The sequence below is a fragment of the Hemitrygon akajei genome, chromosome 15 (genome assembly GCF_048418815.1).
Source record: "Hemitrygon akajei chromosome 15, sHemAka1.3, whole genome shotgun sequence".
NCBI lineage: Eukaryota > Metazoa > Chordata > Chondrichthyes > Myliobatiformes > Dasyatidae > Hemitrygon > Hemitrygon akajei.
In genome coordinates, this window is record NC_133138.1 from 15,717,777 (window position 1) to 15,736,950 (window position 19,174).

The window sequence follows — 19,174 nt, forward strand, 5'->3', positions numbered from 1 at the left end:
CCGAGGCCAGAACCTCTCATCAGCTGATATCCTTATGCAGCCAATTTGCATGGGCTCAACAGGATCCTGAGCCGGAGATTGGCTGGTTGTGGCCCAAGATCGGGGGTGGAACTATGATGCATTGAGGCTGGGCTTGGGCTAGCCCTCTTCAACCTCTTGATGTAGTCCTACTTACACTCAGCCGGATGATTAAAGAGACTATCAGAACCTGTATGTCCGCTGTTAGCTCTCCCAAGGCGAGGGCGTCCTTCCATTCATCTTAGAGTCTGTGGTGGTATAGAGTGGACAAGGCCTCCCTGTTCCAGCCACTGTCATGGACCAAGGTTCAAAACTCAATAGCGTAGTCAGCCACTGACAATATACCCTGTCAAATCTTCATCAGACGGTCTGAGGTTCATCTGGCTCCATCAGGGTGATGGAACATCCTCCTCACAGTGGCTACAAATTCCTGGAATCCGAGCAAGCCTCCGACCTTCATTCCCAATGTGCAGTGCCCACACCAGGGCTCTTCCAGTCAGAAGAGAGTGTTACGTATTCAGGCAACAATAATTATAGATGAGCTAGACGAAGGGTTTTATAACAAATAACACGTTTATTAAACACTGATAACAAACCCCCTTCAAAAGTAAACAAACCCAAACAATGATCCGAGCTCAGCTGCTCAAACAGTCCTTAATAGCGTTGCAGTCCCAAACAGTCTTCAAAGCAGTATTGAAAAGAACTCAGTTTTTTTAAAGCGATATGCCGAAAGAAAACAGTACTTTAAAACGATATGCCGACAGTTCAAAAGCTCACGGTACTTTTAAAAGGAGAGACTTTTTAAAACGATTTAAATTCTCTTCCACGTCGATGTCCTTCGATTCCCAGCGTCGAACTCCCACGTCGAATTTTATTAAATATAACAACTTAAAGTGACTGACCTTCCTTCCACAATATTCTCAATCTCCCACTTTTTCCAGCGGAGACTATCATGAGAATAGTAAACGAAATCCTTCCGAATGAGGATCACACAAGGTCGAAGTCAATCCATCGAAAATCGATTTTTCTCGATCTCCATTTTCCAAACTTCACTTTCCCTTAGCAAAGAAACCATTGGCTCTGATCTTTTAAACTTTAGGCATTATATAAAACTTCATTTTTAACTAAACTGCGTCATCACATTAAATCACACAGTAACATGAAGTCATCTTGGCAAATCTAGCCACGAACTGCCCCACCTGACAGGGTGGGTCTCCCTTTTATACCCTGTAGAAAAAACCTGTCACATGACCTCTACTGGCGGGAAAATGACATCACTCCACCATCACAAGACCATTACCTCATGTCCAGTATAACTTCAACCCCAGTCACGTGACAAGGGTACCACTGTCACGTGTCACGTGTACGTAACACCTCCCTCCAAAAAAAAACATTTTTGGTCTGTCAAGAACAAAAATTTTTAACAATTACTTACAAAAAAAAACCCAAAAAAAAACAAAGGTATAAATTATATAACATACACAATATACAATACAGTAGGAGTGTTACAATAAAAAAAAACACTCCAAAAAAAAAACATTGTACATTCAACATCGAGATAGACAATCAGCAACCACATTATCTTTACCTTTAATATGAGTTATCACAATATTGTACTCTTGTAACATCAAACTCCAATTTAACAATCTTCTGTTTTTGTTTTTCATCTTACTCAGAAAAACTAACGGATTATGATCAGTGTAAACAATAAGTGGTTTTTGAGTTGTACCAACATATACCTCAAAATATTCCAAAGCTAAAACAAGAGATAACAATTCTTTCTCTATTGTTGAATAGTTTCTTTGATGCTTATTAAATTTCTTAGAAAAGTATGCTACCGGATGATCAACCTCATCACCCTCATTCCTTTGCATCAATACTGCTCCCGCAGCTTCATCACTAGCATCCACAGCTAATGAAAAAGGTTTTTCAAAGTCAGGTGCCTTAAGCACAGGTTGTTGACATATCATTGTTTTCAATTTTTCAAATGCTTCCTGACAAGACACTTTCTTCACAAACTTCACATTCTTCTGCAGAAGGTTAGTTAATGGAAGGGCAACATTAGCAAAATTCTTACAAAATTTTCGATAATATCCTACCATTCCCAAAAACCTTCTGAGAGTTTTTTTTCCCGTCGGAGTGGGAATTTCCAAAATTGCCTGAACTTTTGCCTGAACAGGAGCTACCTTACCTTGACCTACAACATAACCAAGGTAAGTCACAGTAGCATGTCCAAATTCACTCTTGGCTAAATTAATAGTCAAGTTAGCTTTTGAAAGCTTTTCAAACAATTTCTCCACCGCAATAATGTGTGCTTCCCAAGTATCATTTCCTGTCACTAAATCATCAATATAAGCATCAGTATCTTTCAATCCCTGAATCACAGAATTAATCATCCTCTGGAAAGTACCTGGGGCATTCTTCATCCCAAATGGAAGAACATTATACTCATATAACCCAGATGGAGTTACAAATGCAGAAATCTCTCTACCTCTGTCCGTTAATGGAACACACCAATACCCTTTCAATAAATCAATCTTTGTAAGGAACTTTGCTTTTCCAACTTTATCTACACAATCATCTACTCTAGGAATTGGATATGCATCTGTTTTCGTTACAGCATTCACCTTCCTATAGTCCGTACAAAACCTAATACTACCATCAGGTTTTGGCACCATAACACATGGCGAACTCCAATTCGAGTTAGAATGTCTAATAATATCATTCTCTAACATGTATTCAATTTCTTTCTCAGCAAGTTCACATTTTTCCATGTTCATCCTATATGGATGTTGTTTAATAGGTTTGGCATCTCCAACATCTACATCATGTGAAGCTATAGTAGTCCTTCTCGGAACATCTGGAAACAAATCCTTATACTTAAAAATCAATTCCTTCATCTGTTGTTTCTGCTCTAGCTGTAAATGTGCTAATTTCTCATCCATATTTTCCAAAATAGTCGAATTAGGTAACCTAACAGAAACAATGTTAGATTTAGAATGAAAGTCAGATGAATCATCTATCATGTTCCCAGGTAAATCAAACTCATCCTCACTAACCACAACAGTCACAGTATCAGATTGTTTCTCAAAATATGGTTTAATCATATTTATGTGGCAAAGTTGTGTTGACCTTCTACGATCTGGAGTTTTTATTACATAATCCACATCATTGATTCTAGACACAATTTCATAAGGTCCATGAAATCTAGCTTGTAAAGGATTTGTCTGCACTGGGAAAAGAACCAACACCTTATCTCCAGGCTTAAACATCCTCATCCTAGCTTCCTTATCATACCAAGTTTTCATTTTCTCCTGAGCCAACTTTAAATTTTCCTTGGCTAAGCTACAAGCTTTATGTAACCTGTCCTTAAATTTCAAAACATAGTCCAACAAATTAGTATGCACTTCCTTACTAATCCACTGTTCCTTCAATAAAGCTAAAGGTCCTCTAACTCTATGTCCAAACACAAGTTCAAATGGACTAAAACCTAAAGATTCCTGTACCGATTCCCTTACTGCAAATAAAAGTAAGTTTATACTCTCATCCCAGTCACTTTCATTCTCCACACAATATGTCCTAATCATATTCTTGAGAGTAGAATGAAACCTCTCCAAAGCACCTTGCGATTCTGGATGGTATGCAGACGAAGTGATTTGCTTAGCTCCCAATTTATAAACTATCTGTTGAAACAATCCAGACATAAAATTACTACCTTGATCAGTTTGTATTTCCTTAGGCAATCCAAAATAAGTAAAGAATTTTATAAGAGCCTTCGTCACAGTTTTAGCTTTTATATTCCTAAGTGGTACTGCCTCTGGAAACCTAGACGAAGTACACATGATAGTCAACAAATACTGATAACCAGTTTTTGTCTTTGGTAATGGACCAACACAATCTACAATAACTTTAGAAAACGGTTCACCAAATGCTGGAATAGGTTGTAATGGAGCTACTGGTGTAACCTGATTTGGTTTACCCACAATTTGACAAGTATGGCACGTCTTACAAAACATCGCCACATCTTTTCTTAAACCAGGCCAGTAAAAATGTTTTAAAATCTTGTCCACAGTTTTCCTTACCCCTTGATGTCCACCTAAAGGCACACTATGAGCTAAAGTCAAAATCTCATTCCGATAAACTTTAGGAACAACCACCTGATAAACAACATTCCATTCCTCACTTGCAGGAATTGTAGGCGACCTCCACTTCCTCATCAACACTCCTTTTTCCAAATAATATCCTACTGACACCTTCTCAATTTCACTACCTAGTAAAGCTTGTTCCCTTAATTTTACAATCTCAGGATCTCTATTCTGCTCTGCTATCATCTCCTTCCGAGACAGAGATAAATCTTCATAGTCAGACTTACTCCCAGAATCTTGTTCAAACAACGAAGGTAAGAAAGTCTCTGACACATCCTCAAAACTCAAATCCTGAGTTGAACAGTCATGAGTAACAACCTCATTCTGCACATCAATTTTTTTAGCCATAGCTCTAGTCACAACACAAGAAGAATCTGTATTAGAATTCACCTCTGGTTCCTCTGACTCCATTGTCAAATGCACTTCAGGAAAAACTTGTCCACCTGCCAAGTCATTACCTAACAATAAAGAAATACCCTTCACAGGTAAGCTATGCTGTAATCCTACCTTAACAAATCCTGTAACTAACCCTGACTTTAAATTTATTTCATGTAAATGTACAGGCATAAAATCACTTCCAACACCTCTTATGTAATTCACCTCACCAGTATCACTCTCTTCATTAAACTTCAACACACTATCTAACATCAGTGATTGAGAAGCTCCAGTATCCCTAAGAATTTTTATTGGCACCAGAGTGGATCCTTCTTTCAAGGATACAAACCCTTCAGTTATAAAATGATCATATCCCTTTCTAACTTGGTCAGACTCTAACAAATCCTCATTTGTGTTTACCAAACCCTGTAACTTTACAGGTGCTTTAGTATGTTGCACACAAGCATCCGGAACTGCTTCCTTCTCTTTCTTTTTCAATTTGAAACAGTTAGCTATTACATGGCCAGGCTTCTTACAATAGTTACAAATAAGACCAAACTGTCTTTCCTTCACAGGTTTTCCTTCCTCCTTACCTCTCTCATTAACCTCTAATTTAATTTCTAATTTACCTTGAGTCTCCATATTATTTTTCCTCTTAAAAATTCTACCCTGAGGAAATTTATTCTTATGGATTAAAACATACTCATCAGCTAATCTAGCACAGTCCTGCAATTTATCAGTATCCCTCTCATTTAAGTAGGTCCTTACTTCAACAGGAATGCTTCTTTTAAATTCCTCCATCAAAATCAGCTCTTTCAAAGTCTCATAGTCCCCATTTACATTTTTAGAAGAAACCCATCTCTCAAAACACATAGCTTTATCATAGGCAAATTCCACATAAGTCTATTCCACAGACTTTTTCAAACTCCTGAATCTTTCCCTATACGCTTCTGGGACCAATTCATACGATTTGAGAATATTTTCTTTCACAATATCATAATCAAGTGCTTGCGCAGCAGTTAAAGCTGTGTAAACCTGTTGTGCCTTGCCTTTGATTACACTCTGTAATAACACTGACCATTTATCTTTCGGCCACTCTGACATCCGAGCAATAGTTTCAAAATGTTGAAAATATCTCTCCACTTCTGTTTCACTAAATGGAGGGACTAATTTAATTTCTTGGCTAGCAACAAACGGTTTTCTAGAATCAGAAGACTGATTCTCAGACCTTAAATTCTCCATTGCATATTCAAATTCTCTTTTCTTCTGCTCAGATTCCAATTTACACCTCTCTAACTCTGCTTTACTTTGTTCCAACCTCATTTGTTCAATTTGCAACTGCATCTCCAGATTACTTATTGGAAACGATTCTAAAATCGATTCTTCAAAATGACCCGAAGCCACAAAATGAGACGCGATCTTTCTCTGTATTACAGCTTTTGATGTAGTTGGCAAAATCCCTTTAAGACGCAACCGATTAGCAATTTCAGAGACTTCAGTTTTTTTCGCCTTCGCTAACAAATCCGCGTCTGGCGAATCCAGAAACTCATCAATATTCATCGTTGCCGAATACCACTCACAAGCCAATCAAACAAAAAAAAATCGAGCAATCCCCATTACCAAAACACCGATTCAAAATTCAAAAAGCTTATTAAACTCAAACAATTCAATCCCGGACGAGCCCCCATATTAATGTTACGTATTCAGGCAACAATAATTATAGATGAGCTAGACGAAGGGTTTTATAACAAATAACACGTTTATTAAACACTGATAACAAACCCCCTTCAAAAGTAAACAAACCCAAACAATGATCCGAGCTCAGCTGCTCAAACAGTCCTTAATAGCGTTGCAGTCCCAAACAGTCTTCAAAGCAGTATTGAAAAGAACTCAGTTTTTTTAAAGCGATATGCCGAAAGAAAACAGTACTTTAAAACGATATGCCGACAGTTCAAAAGCTCACGGTACTTTTAAAAGGAGAGACTTTTTAAAACGATTTAAATTCTCTTCCACGTCGATGTCCTTCGATTCCCAGCGTCGAACTCCCACGTCGAATTTTATTAAATATAACAACTTAAAGTGACTGACCTTCCTTCCACAATATTCTCAATCTCCCGCTTTTTCCAGCGGAGACTATCATGAGAATAGTAAACGAAATCCTTCCGAATGAGGATCACACAAGGTCGAAGTCAATCCATCGAAAATCGATTTTTCTCGATCTCCATTTTCCAAACTTCACTCTCCCTTAGCAAAGAAACCGTTGGCTCTGACCTTTTAAACTTTAGGCATTATATAAAACTTCATTTTTAACTAAACTGCGTCATCACATTAAATCACACAGTAACATGAAGTCATCTTGGCAAATCTAGCCACGAACTGCCCCACCTGACAGGGTGGGTCTCCCTTTTATACCCTGTAGAAAAAACCTGTCACATGACCTCTACTGGCAGGAAAATGACATCACTCCACCATCACAAGACCATTACCTCATGTCCAGTATAACTTCAACCCCAGTCACGTGACAAGGGTACCACTGTCACGTGTCACGTGTACGTAACAAGAGATAATGAAGATCACCTTTCCACACTCTGAAGGGAACAGGGTTGGCTGGAGTTCCAACAATAATGAGCATTGAATGAGGAAGCCATGGAAAAAACATGGGTCACTGTCGAATCTCTCCAGGGCACAAAGTTGAACTGGCTCCACAGAGAGACTGACTGGCTCTCCCAAGCAATTCTGACTTCCTCCTTGTGAAAGTTGACAAATGGATTCCTGGAGGTCATGTAACTCCAGGCTCTGTCTGGAAATCTCTCTGTGGCTGGTCACAGTGGGCGAAAGATTCTGATACCCCACTGTGCCCATTCTGGTCTCAGTCGTACTGTAACGAGAGTCTTTGACGTAGATGGTTTGGACCCAAATGCTGAAATATCCAAGGCTGGGATCGAGACAAGCAATAAAACTGGACTGAGAACCGAGCACAAAGCAAAACGCTAGACGATATTTCTGGTTGGGCTGACAACTGAGCACTAAGGCTCCATTCAGATGCTCTTTAAATACTCAATTCCTGGCAACCAAAGCATGATTGCCAATTAGCAGGACAGTCCTGAATCTTTAGTGGGGCCATGTCAGCTATCTATATTCCAGAGAGTTAGAGCATCTAAATGCCAGATGCTGGCATGGTTGGGTGCATGTCAGAACTGAGTTTATATTTTCTCTCTATCATCATATGGGTTTCTGGTGCATGCTCTGTTTTCCTCCCACATTGCAAAGGTTTACAGATTTTTAGCTAAATTGGCCACTGTACATGATTCTAATATAATGCTAAATGCTAGAATCAGAGAAGAGTTGATGGGAATGTGGCAAGGATAGGATATAGGAAAATTAGTGGGGAATGGGATTGAGGTATGGGTCTACATGGACTTGAGGGCCCAAATGGCCTCCTTCCATGGTGTAAGAAATATGAGCGAGGGACACATTTCCTCATTTTATTGAGGAGCTGCACCACATACATAGACATTAGACTTAGTGAAGGGGGAAAGGGGTGCCCTTTATTTGGACCTAAGTATTGGCTGAAGGCTAAGTGCTAACAGCTTCACTAAATTCAATCATACATTGTTAGAAATGTTGCCCAATGAAAATATGCTTGTACTACTGCAGATAGTTTGAGATCTAAATCCACAATCCTAGTGCTCTGGCATGAATCAGATTTTGTAAGTACACTGCGCTGTATTTGCTATTATGGATCAAGTGAATTTCTAGTCATTTCTTTCTTGTCCTTATGATGTACTGTATGTATATATGTGACACAATTCATCCTTGGCAAACAGTGTGACACAATATATTTTGAAAAAGCACATCTACTGCCTTTGATAATTAAATCAATGGGGTGAATTTTCAAGACAAAGAATTATATATTAATGGTACTATGTAGTGCCATTTGGATATGAATTCCATGGCAAGGTTACTCTGACATATTTATTTTCACTCTGGTATTGTTGCAGAAAGATTTCCATTGATGTTTTTCACCAGAGGTTCTTTTACAGTAATGGTTTGATTTCTTCCCATATATTTCTGACAGAGTGAACTGCTATTTTAAACATTATTGAAGTTTCTAATTGCACTCATTTCCTTTATGCTTACTTACTTTAGTTTTTGATTTTGTTTTCACCAGTCCATATACAGAATTTTGTTCTTCTATTCCATGGTTCTGTTATTAAATTGTTTTCCTTATGAATATCAGCATCATCATTTTCTTTCTTCCCTACATGTTTTAAATGTCCTCTTTGCCTTTTTATTCTCCTGATTTGTATTCTTCTTCCTATCTCCTGTACACATCCAGTGTTTCGGTGAGAATGTTTCAGTTGTAGACATTTGCCAGTAATGTTCACAACCTGAGACCTTACAAAGCTTGTCAAAAGTTAAAATCAACAATAAACACCACTTATGCCACACCATAGTCTTCTGTGATTTCAGAATCCGCTCATAAGTATGAACACAATTTCATGATATCCATTATCAAGGAGTATCTTTGTAGTAATTTCACAAATCCATCAGAGCTTCAATAATCATGTTATAAAATTACTCATTTAATTCCAGGTTTATTCCTGAATCTCCACGCTGGCTATTATCTAAAGGAAGAATAGAGGAAGCTGAATCAATAATTCGACTCATGGCAAAGAAAAATGGTGTCACTCCTCCAGCGATGCTTTTCAGTGAACTTGAGGTATTGCAATAATGCCATCTTTTTGTTTCTGAGTGGTTCTTCAGTCCTTTAATACAGAACAACACTTTTATCTCAGTTGTTTTCATTTCTCTTACATTCCAAGTGTGTTCACCCTTTGATTTGGTTCTACAGGTAGGTTTCATTTCCTTTGTTCAGGTTTACCAGACTGCTTCGCCATTAACAATTTCACAGGCAAGCCCACATCAACATTGCCCATAAGCAAATCAATATACATTCTCAGCTGGGTGTTCACTGGATAAAAATAAGACATAAAAATCCTGACAAATATGGAGCTGTACTATTATCAAGTTCAGCATGAATTGTACATCAGAGCTTTTATTGAATAAATTTATTTTTGCATCTTTTTTAAGTAGAAGGAATTAAGAGATGGCCTTTGCCTTGTACCATCACTTCATAAGATACACAGTACACTGTATCAGAATAACACTCTGATTAGCAGCAAAGTCAATTCACTATTCCCTCTCCAAATCATGCAGCCTTCTCCTTGGCTTATTAACGGCTGTTAGTGGATGTGAACTCTATGGTTTGTAATAACAAGAAAGTGAGAAGGTTGAGCTTTTGAGTTGGCATACAAATGCCACTTTTTCTAAATAGTGGAATGCAGGGATTTATGAAATGTCCAGAAAGGGTAATCAATATTAAACAGCGGAGCCCTCACCTGAAATAGTCAATAACTGACCATTCTTACAAAAAATGTAATTAAGCTTAAAAACACCATTTACAGAATCTGCCCCATTAATCAACGTTCACATCTTAGAAACATAGAAACATAGAAAATAGGTGCAGGAGTAGGCCATTCGGCCCTTCGAGCCTGCACCGCTATTCAATATGATCATGGCTGATCATCCAACTCAGAACCCTTTACCTGCTTTCTCTCCATACCCCCTGATCCCTTTAGCCACAAGGGCCATATCTAACTTCCTCTTAAATATAGCCAATGAACCGGCCTCAACTGTTTCCTGTGGCAGAGAATTCCACAGATTCACCACTCTCTGTGTGAAGAAGTTTTTCCTCATCTCAGTCCTAAAAGGCTTCCCCTTTATCCTTAAACTGTGACCCCTCGTTCTGGACTTCCCCAACATCGGAAACAATCTTCCTGCATCTAGCCTGTCCGATCCCTTTAGAATTTTATACGTTTCAATAAGATCCCCCCTCAGTCTTCTAAATTCCAGTGAGTATAAGCCTAGTCGATCCAGTCTTTCTTCATATGAAAGTCCTGCCATCCCAGGAATCAATCTGGTGAACCTTCTCTGTACTCCCTCTATAGCAAGAATGTCTTTCCTCAGATTAGGGGACCAAACCTGCACACAGTATTCTAGGTGCGGTCTCACCAAGGCCTTGTACAACTGCAGTAGAACCTCCCTGCTCCTGTACTCAAATCCTTTTGCTATGAATGCCAACATACCATTTGCCTTTTTCACCCTTTTCATATCTTGTATCTGTCCAGAACGTAATTTGAATTTAAAAGTGGAATATTCAGCTCATTTTATCAAGCAATGGAATTCATTGTGTTCAAATTAATTTTACACTGGGCAGGAATTGCTGACAGTTTGGAAAGCTGAATGATTGTTACTTTTGGAAGATGGTGAAAGCCCTTGCAATGTAGATTCATGTCTGGATACCCACATAAAAAGTCACAAGACAAATTGTGAATGATCAGTCTTTTGGATCATTCATATGAACCAAGAGATGTGGAAAATAATACTGACATATTTCTGTTAAGCTAATGCAATTTTGAATTCTCTGCTTTTCTTCCAGCTCGAGCACATAAAGAATAATAAAGTAAAATCTGTTCCATTTACTCAGTTGTTAAAAACCCGTAATATCCGAACCATTACAATCATTAACATTCTGATCTGGTAAGTATTAGGGTCAAGAAAAAGCACAGAAATATGCATAAAAGTCTGGTTTTAAGGACTTAGTGAGGAATATGTTCTGCAACTGCTTAGTCTCTACTTATTTTCCACAGATCTGATTGAATTGCCAGTCGATTTTGCTGAATTGAGCTTTTTTCTATAGTTCGCTCTCTGAGCTAGCCAAGCATTTGTAAATTTCCTACCAAAGAGGCTCGAACAACAGTGAGGGAATGTGCCAATGACAGGGGTGCACCATCTGAAATGCAATATTAAATGAAGCCCTACTGGTTGTCTCAGAAGAATATTGAAGTGCTAAATTGCTGAAATGCTGACCACCAGGAGAAGTAAGGCTAATAAACAAACAGTTAATTGTTCCATGGTGGCCATGTAACAACCCTTTTGTATATTGTTGGTGGGTGGGGGTGTTGATCTTTCACAGGTGAGCAGTAATAGCCAGGTAATAGCAAGCTCTGAAAATAACTGGGGAAGAGTGACGTTAGGCCAAGCAATAATGATAGGGGATCCATAGTAAGGGTGCACATCGGCATTTCTATGGCTGAAATCAATATTCCAGGATGATATGTGGCCTCCCTGTTGCCAGGATCAAAGATGCCATTACAGTGGATATGGGACATTCTCACAGGGGAGTTTGAACAGCCAGAGGTCGTGGTCCCTGTTGTTCCAGGATTCCAGGATTCAAGTCTATTTGTCACATTTACCTCAAAGCATACAGTGAAATTTACAATTTATGTTGCCAACCCACACACTCAAGGCTATGCTGGGGCAGCCCACAAGGGTCACTGCACATTTTGGCGCCAACATGGCTACAATACTCGGCAGAACAACATAGAACACGACAAGCAACAACACAACAACAGCAAAGCAAGCTCCATTCCTCCCCACCATCCATGCATATACACAATCCTACAACCCAACTCCAGTCTCCATGAGACTTGGGCCTGCAGAACACAGGCTTTTGTCTTACCAGCACACTTGCTGAGATTCACAGGTTTGGCTTTGGCTAATGGTCCTCGACTTCCATACTTCCAACTCAACCATTGGGCCTCGATCTTCAGCATTGACCCCAGGGTTCTGTCATGGGGTAGAAGTGAGTGAAGTTGCTATTACTAAGGGGAAGTTGCTTGGGGAGCTGAAAGATCTGAAGGTAGATAAATCACCTGGACCATATGGACAACACCACAGGGTCCTGAAAGAGGTAGCTGTAGAAACTGTGGAAGCATAATTAATGATCTTTCAACAATCACAACATTTTGGACTGGTTCCAGAGGACTGGAAAATTGCAACTGTCACTCAACACTTTAAGAAGGGAGGAGGCAGAAGAAAGAAAATTATAGGCCAGTTAGCCTGACTTAAGTGGCTGGAAAGATGCCGGAATCTATTATTAAGGATGAGATCTCAGGGTACTTGGTGGCACATAATGAAGTAGGCCAAAGTCAGCATGGTTTCTTGAAGAGCAAATCTTGCTTGGTAAATTTATTGGAATTCTTTGAGGAATAGACAAAAGAGAGATGGTAGTGTTATGTTTTGTAACACCAGAAACTAGTCAAAAAGAATACGCAGGAGTCCGGATATTGGTCTACGTAGATTGCTTTTCGTTTTTTTAGTGAGAGGCTCACATATGACATGGTGGCATAATGACCTATACCATTCATATAGTTCTTACATATAAATATAATGAATTAAGTAAACAAAGAATGCTTAATCAAACAATATATTTACAATATTACTCAAATATTCCTGTAATCTTAAATACGATACACTCCTTCCTGCTAAGCAATAAACCCCAACTCAGTATAGAATGCATCTCAACACAACCACTATATAGCCATACACAGTGTAGTAAATTTTAAATTTACTTTTATTCTAAAGATTTAATTGCTGTGGTGGATTTCCTACTCTTGTGAGATAATGTCTTTCCTGACTGGGGGAGGGGGCGGAAGTCACTCTGTTTGGCAGGTGAGACTTGTGAATGTGAAACAATCTCACGTTCTGGGGCCTCCACCATGGTGGTTGTAGGAATTGACTCTGGGACTGCAGGATGTGGTTCTAACAGCGCTGGATATCTTTTTTCACTAACAATTGATTCTTTTGTTTTGAACTAATCGATGTGTTGTCTCCGGATGACATCAAACTCAACCTATACTGTGTAGGACCGCAGTCTAGTTCTGTCCTTAGCCTTTCCAAGTACCCACTTTTCATCATCACTGTAGTCCCACTCCAGGACTGTATGTCAATGGAGAAGCCCTCAATATGGATTAGCTGTTTGTCCTGCATACTCCTTCTGAGATTGGGTTTGAGGAGATCCAGGCATGAGCGCAAGGGATAACCCAGGAACAGAATAACTGGTGAGCTATTGGTTGTGGAGTGTGCTGCATTGTGATAGCAGGCAGGAATTTGGTGAGCTTCTGATTCAGTTTAGAGCATTCTGCTGACATTGCTCACACAGCATGTTTTAGTCTCTGGACAAACCTTTCCATCTAGCCATTTGTACCTGAATTGTACGGTGTAGATGTAATATATCTTATTCCATTTCAGGAATGACTAAAACTGTTCTGCAAAAAACTGTGGTCCATTGTCACTGACTAAGTGTGCTTGAACACCAGTCCTTGAGAAGAGGCTTCTCAACACATCTACAATGTGCGAGGCTGTAATGGAGGCTACAGGGGACACTTCTGGCCACTTTGTAGCTGCATCCTCAACTACCAAGAAATTTGTAGCTATGAATGTGCTGGTAAAATCACATCAATCCTCTGCCATGGCAATGCAGGCCATACCCAGGGTTGGGGAGGCACTGCTTTTGGCATCTCTGAATGTGGTGGCATTCTCAGCAGTAAATGGCAAGCAGCTCAATCTGCTGATCTGTCCCTGGCTTCTGGACAAAGCTTCAAGCCAACACTTTCATTTTCACTATGCCCTACCTCTACATTGCTCCTTCAACTTATTAGCTCTCAACATGGATGCTACAACTCTCAATGCCCACCCAAAGCAACTCTTGTCAAGGGAAAGTTCATCCCAGTGGTGGTAAAAATAAGGGTACTGGAATTTCTGCTGCACATTCCAGCCATTTTGTGTTGCCATGTAGAATCAAGGCAGTGTGGGGTCTTTTCTGGTTTCCCTTTGGATTATCTCTACCATAATAGGGAGACTTTCAACTTATATGTCAAGAGAAGTGACCTCTTCTGTAAATGGTTCAGTTATTTCCTTTTCCAAGGGTAAACAGAACAATCCATCAGCTTTCCATGATCGGCAGTCCTCTTGAATTTAATCTTATAACTGTGTCCTCCAGGGAACAGAACAGAACCTATCTTTGCAGTCATGCTGCTGCTGCTGTTAGTGGAACTCCATTTTTGCATTCAAAATGGACGTGAATGATTGATGAACATTTAATGAGGATAAACTCTCTCCCATAAAAGTACTGGTCGAACATTTTACACCCAAACCAGACTCAAGGTCTCTCTGTCAATTTTGTTGTAGCTAGCTTTTGCTCTACAGCGAAACATGATGCAAAGGCTATGTGGCATACAGTTCCATCACTCATAACGTGTGGGACGATTGTATCTATAGCATAATGCAATATTCCCTGGAAGATGTGGATCATAATATGTCAGTATAACATCTGATGTCACCATTTCCATTGTCTTTTGGAAAGCTACCTCACACTGCTTCATCCATTGCCATTTCTTCCCAATCTCTAATAATGAGTTCAAGGAGTGGAGCGCTATAGCCATGTTTGGCAGGAACCTGTCATAGTAATTGACAAATCCTAAAAAGCACCTCAACTGTGAAAAGTACTTTGGCCTTGGGGCATCCACTATTGCTTGAACTTTCTCAGCACACTTGTGTTAAACTTATACATCAATGGTGCAACCACAGTAAGTGATGCTTGGTTTACAGAATTCAGATTTGTCATATAGTACTCTGTGCACATAATTTTCCAACCTTTTTGACACCGGCTTGAGATTTTTGAGATATTTCTTGTCATCCTCACCAGTAGCAATGATAAACATGAGGAATTCTGCCGATGCTCAAAATCCAAAGCAACAAACATAAAACAGGGGATGTACTGAGGAGGTCAGGCAGCATCTATGGAAGTGAAACAGTAGACACTTCAAGCCGAGACCCTGACGTCGTCCAGGTAACACTGTGTGCCTGGCAGCCTTGCAACAACTCATCGATAGCTTTCTCCTAGGGAGCAAGTTCAGATGCTAGACCATAAGTCGGCCTATTAATGCAATAAAGCACTTTATGAAAGTTTATGTTGAGATCTCTTTGGACTCTTCCTCGATCTTCAGCTGTCAGTTCATCTCAGCTAAATCCACTTTGCTGAAGTGTTTTCCTCCAGAAATATTTACAAAGGTATCCTCTATCCTAGACAGAGGGTATTGATCTTCTTTCAGTATGGGTTCATGTTGACCTTAAAATCACCACAGATCCTGACAGACTCATTCTTCTTGGCTACTGGGACCACCTGCATTGCCCATGGGCTCTAATCAACCTTGGGAAGAAACCCTGCAGCCTCGAAGTGATCTAGCTCCGTGGTTACTTTATCACAGATTGTATAAGGAACTGGACAGGCTTTGTAAAACTTGGGTGTGGCATTTTCCTTTAACACTAATTTACCATTGATATGTTTGTTTTCCAATGCCATCCCTCAACATTGTTGTGGCATCATCCAGTACATTTCTTTGTTTGCCTTAGGTTGAATCAATTGCAGGGGATGTAGCATGCAAATTGTGATGGATGTCCAATCAAGTTTTGGTTGTCTCAGCCAATCACAGACCCACCATTCTAGTCTTCCTGCTTTTACCACCTATAAGCCAACAGTGGCATGTTGGTTGCTTTATTTCACTGTTGTAAATGTTATCCCCAGAGGAGTTACCTTTTCTCCAGAATAAGTTCTTTGTTGGATATTTGCAAATTTTAGTTCAATATCTTTGAAATACCATTCAGATTCATTTTGTGGAATGGCTGAAACAGCCAAGCCATTGTCCAATTCTATTTTAATTAATTTGCTGTACTAGAACATAGAAAATCTGTAGCATATTACAGGCCCTACTCTATAAGCTGCCTAGAATTTCCTTACTGTGTAGCCCTCTATTTTTCTAAGCTCCATGTACATATCTAAGGATCTAAAGTCTAAGGTACACTATTGTATCCGCCCTACCACATTCCACGCAACCACCACTCTCTGTGTGAAAAACCTACCTCTGGCATCCCCTTGTACACACTTCCAAGCACCTTAAGACTATACGCCCTCATGCTAGTCATTTCAGCCCTGGAAAAAAACCTTTGGCTATCCACATGATCAATTCCTCTCATCATCTTATACATCTCTCATCCTCCGTCACTCCAAGGAGGAAAGGGCAAGTTCACTCAACCTATTCTCATAAGGCATGCTCCGCAATCCAGGCAACATCCTTGTAAATCTCTCCTGCACTCTCTCTATAGCATCCATATCCTTCCTGTAGTGAGGTGACCAGAACTGAACTCAGTACTCGAAGTGGGGTGTAACCAAAGTGTACTTTTCTAGTGTAAACTATATTGATTGTCTATTGTTAGTTTTCACTTTGTAAATCTGCCCAGTCCTATGTCACTCTCACCATCATCAGATTTTTCATCAACAGCAGGCAGATGAGTGCACTTTTTGAAAGTGCAACTTGACTTTTTATCTTCCCTGTGCAGTGCATTTTATTTAGTTTTCTACCTAACGTGCTCTTGGTATGCGTCCTACTTTATTGCATTTTCTGCAAGTTTCACCTTTAAATTTGCATTGGTCTGGTGTACAATGGTAAAACAATTTGTTCATCCAGGTGGGTTTTTGTTTAATTTGTTTAATTTTGTTCACACTCACTTTCATTCTTGACTGTAACTCAATTGCCTCTCTGTCTTCTGTTTTCATTGATACAGCTATTTCTACCGCTCTTTTAAATATAGGTTGTGCTTCATTTAGGAGCCATTTTTGAATGCTTTCTTGTAGGATTCCACAAACTAAATGCATCATTAAGCCTATCACTGAACTGACATGCTCAGTCAAATTCATTTCAGCCACATGCGCTGAAATAGACAACCCTTCCTTTTGATTCCACTTATATAACCTGAAGTGTTGTGCAATCAACATAGTTTTGGTTACAAATGTTCCTGCATTACTTTCATGATATCGGCAAAGCTCATTTTGGCTGGTTTGGTTGGAATAGTCCAACTTCTAAGCACACAAGTGTGCCTTTAAATCCAATGCACTCAGCAAAATTGGTACTCACTTCTCACTGGTTATTTCATTTGCTATAAATACTACTCATCCATAGCTTTCTCCTCGAGTGCAAGCAAGATGCTACTCCAAAACTCAGCCTATTATGGCAATTAAGTACTTTATGGGTGTTTATAGTGAGAAACCCTTTGGACTCTTCCTTCATCTCCATCTGTAGGTAGGCCTCAGCTAAGTCCACTTTGCTGAAGTACTTTCCTCCAGAAAGATATGCAAAGATATCCTCTATCCTGGGCAGATGATATGGATCTACTTTCAGTAATGGGTTGATGGGGATCTTAATATCACGACAGATCCTAACAGACACATTCTCCTAGGCTACTTGGACCACCAGTGTTGCCCATGGGTTCCTATTCAAACTTGGAAAGAATTCCTTAAGTCTCCATGTCTAGCTGACTGGCTACTTTATTGCAGATGTTAAAAGAAACCACACAGGATATCTAGAACCTTGGTGTGGCATTTTTATTTAACACTATTTACCCTTGATACATTTGAGTTTTCCAAAGCAATCCTTGAATACTGCTGTGGCATCATCCAGTACCTTTCATAGTTCCTTTTCAGTTGAGTCGATTGCAGGAATGTGACATGCAAATGGTGGATGGATCTCCATCAATTTGCAGTTGTCTCAGACAATCATGACCTGACAATGCTGGTCCTCCTGTTTTTTTACAACATACAAATCCAATATGGCTTGTTGGTTGTTGTATTTCACTGTTATGAATGTTATTCCACAGGAGTTACCTTTTCTCTGGTATAAGTTCTTAATTGTATATCTCCAGGCTTCAGTTCAGTATCTTTGAAAAGTCATTCAAACAGATTTTGTGTAATGATTGAAACAGCTGAGCCAGTATCTAATTCCATTTTAATTTATTTGCCCTTCACTTCTGGCGCAAAACATATTGTTACAGATCCAACGTATAATCTTCCGCAACTTCCGCCACCTCCTACGGGATCCCACCACCAGCCACATCTTCCCCTCCCCCCCATTCTCAGCTTTCCACAGGGATCGCTCCCTACACGACTCCCTTGTCCATTCATCCCCCCCATCCCTCCCCACCGACCTCCCTCCAGGCACTTATCCCTGCAAACGGAAGAAGTGCTACACCTGCCCCCACACTTCTTCCCTCACCACCATCCTAGGCCCCAGACAGTCCTTTCAGGTGAGGCACCACTTCATCTGCGAGTCAACTGGGGTGATATACTGTATCCGGTGCTCCCGATGTGGCCATTTATACATTGGGGAGACCCGCCGCAGACTGGGAGACCGTTTCACCGAACACTGGCGCTCAGTCCTCCAGCAGTGGCGGGATCTCCCTGTGGCCACACACTTCAGTTCCACAGACCACTCCCACTCGGACATGTCTGTCCATGGCCTCCTCTATCGACAAGATGAGGCCACACGCAGGTCGATGGAGCAATACCTTATCTCCCACCTAGGTAGCCTCCTACCTGCCGGCATGAACATTCAACTCACTGACCTCCATTGATACCCTTGCCACCCCCCCCCCTTACCCCATCCCTATCTATAATTTTAGTCTGGTTCTCTTTCTCTCTCTTTTGCCCCCTCACTATAATCTCCCCCCAGCCCTACCTTTCTTTCTCTTTTATTTCCCATAATTCTCCACCTTCCCCCAGCCCATTTCCCTCCAGCCTATCACTTCCCAGCTCTCTACTTTATCCCTCCCCCCACTTCTTATCCCCCCTCGACCATCCCATGTTACTTCCCATGTTACATCCCATGTTACTCCTGATG

At 40.1% G+C, this 19,174-nt stretch overlaps 1 protein-coding gene across 1 annotated transcript in view; it reads left to right on the top strand.

The window, feature by feature from the left end:
• LOC140739541 (organic cation/carnitine transporter 2-like) overlaps positions 1-19,174 on the top strand; it is a 63,497-nt gene that overhangs the window by 20,757 nt on the left and 23,566 nt on the right. The window contains exons 5-6 of the mRNA XM_073067940.1: positions 9,135-9,261; positions 11,041-11,141. Of these exons, the coding sequence (XP_072924041.1) occupies positions 9,135-9,261; positions 11,041-11,141 (228 nt within the window). The remainder of the gene's footprint in view (positions 1-9,134; positions 9,262-11,040; positions 11,142-19,174) is intronic.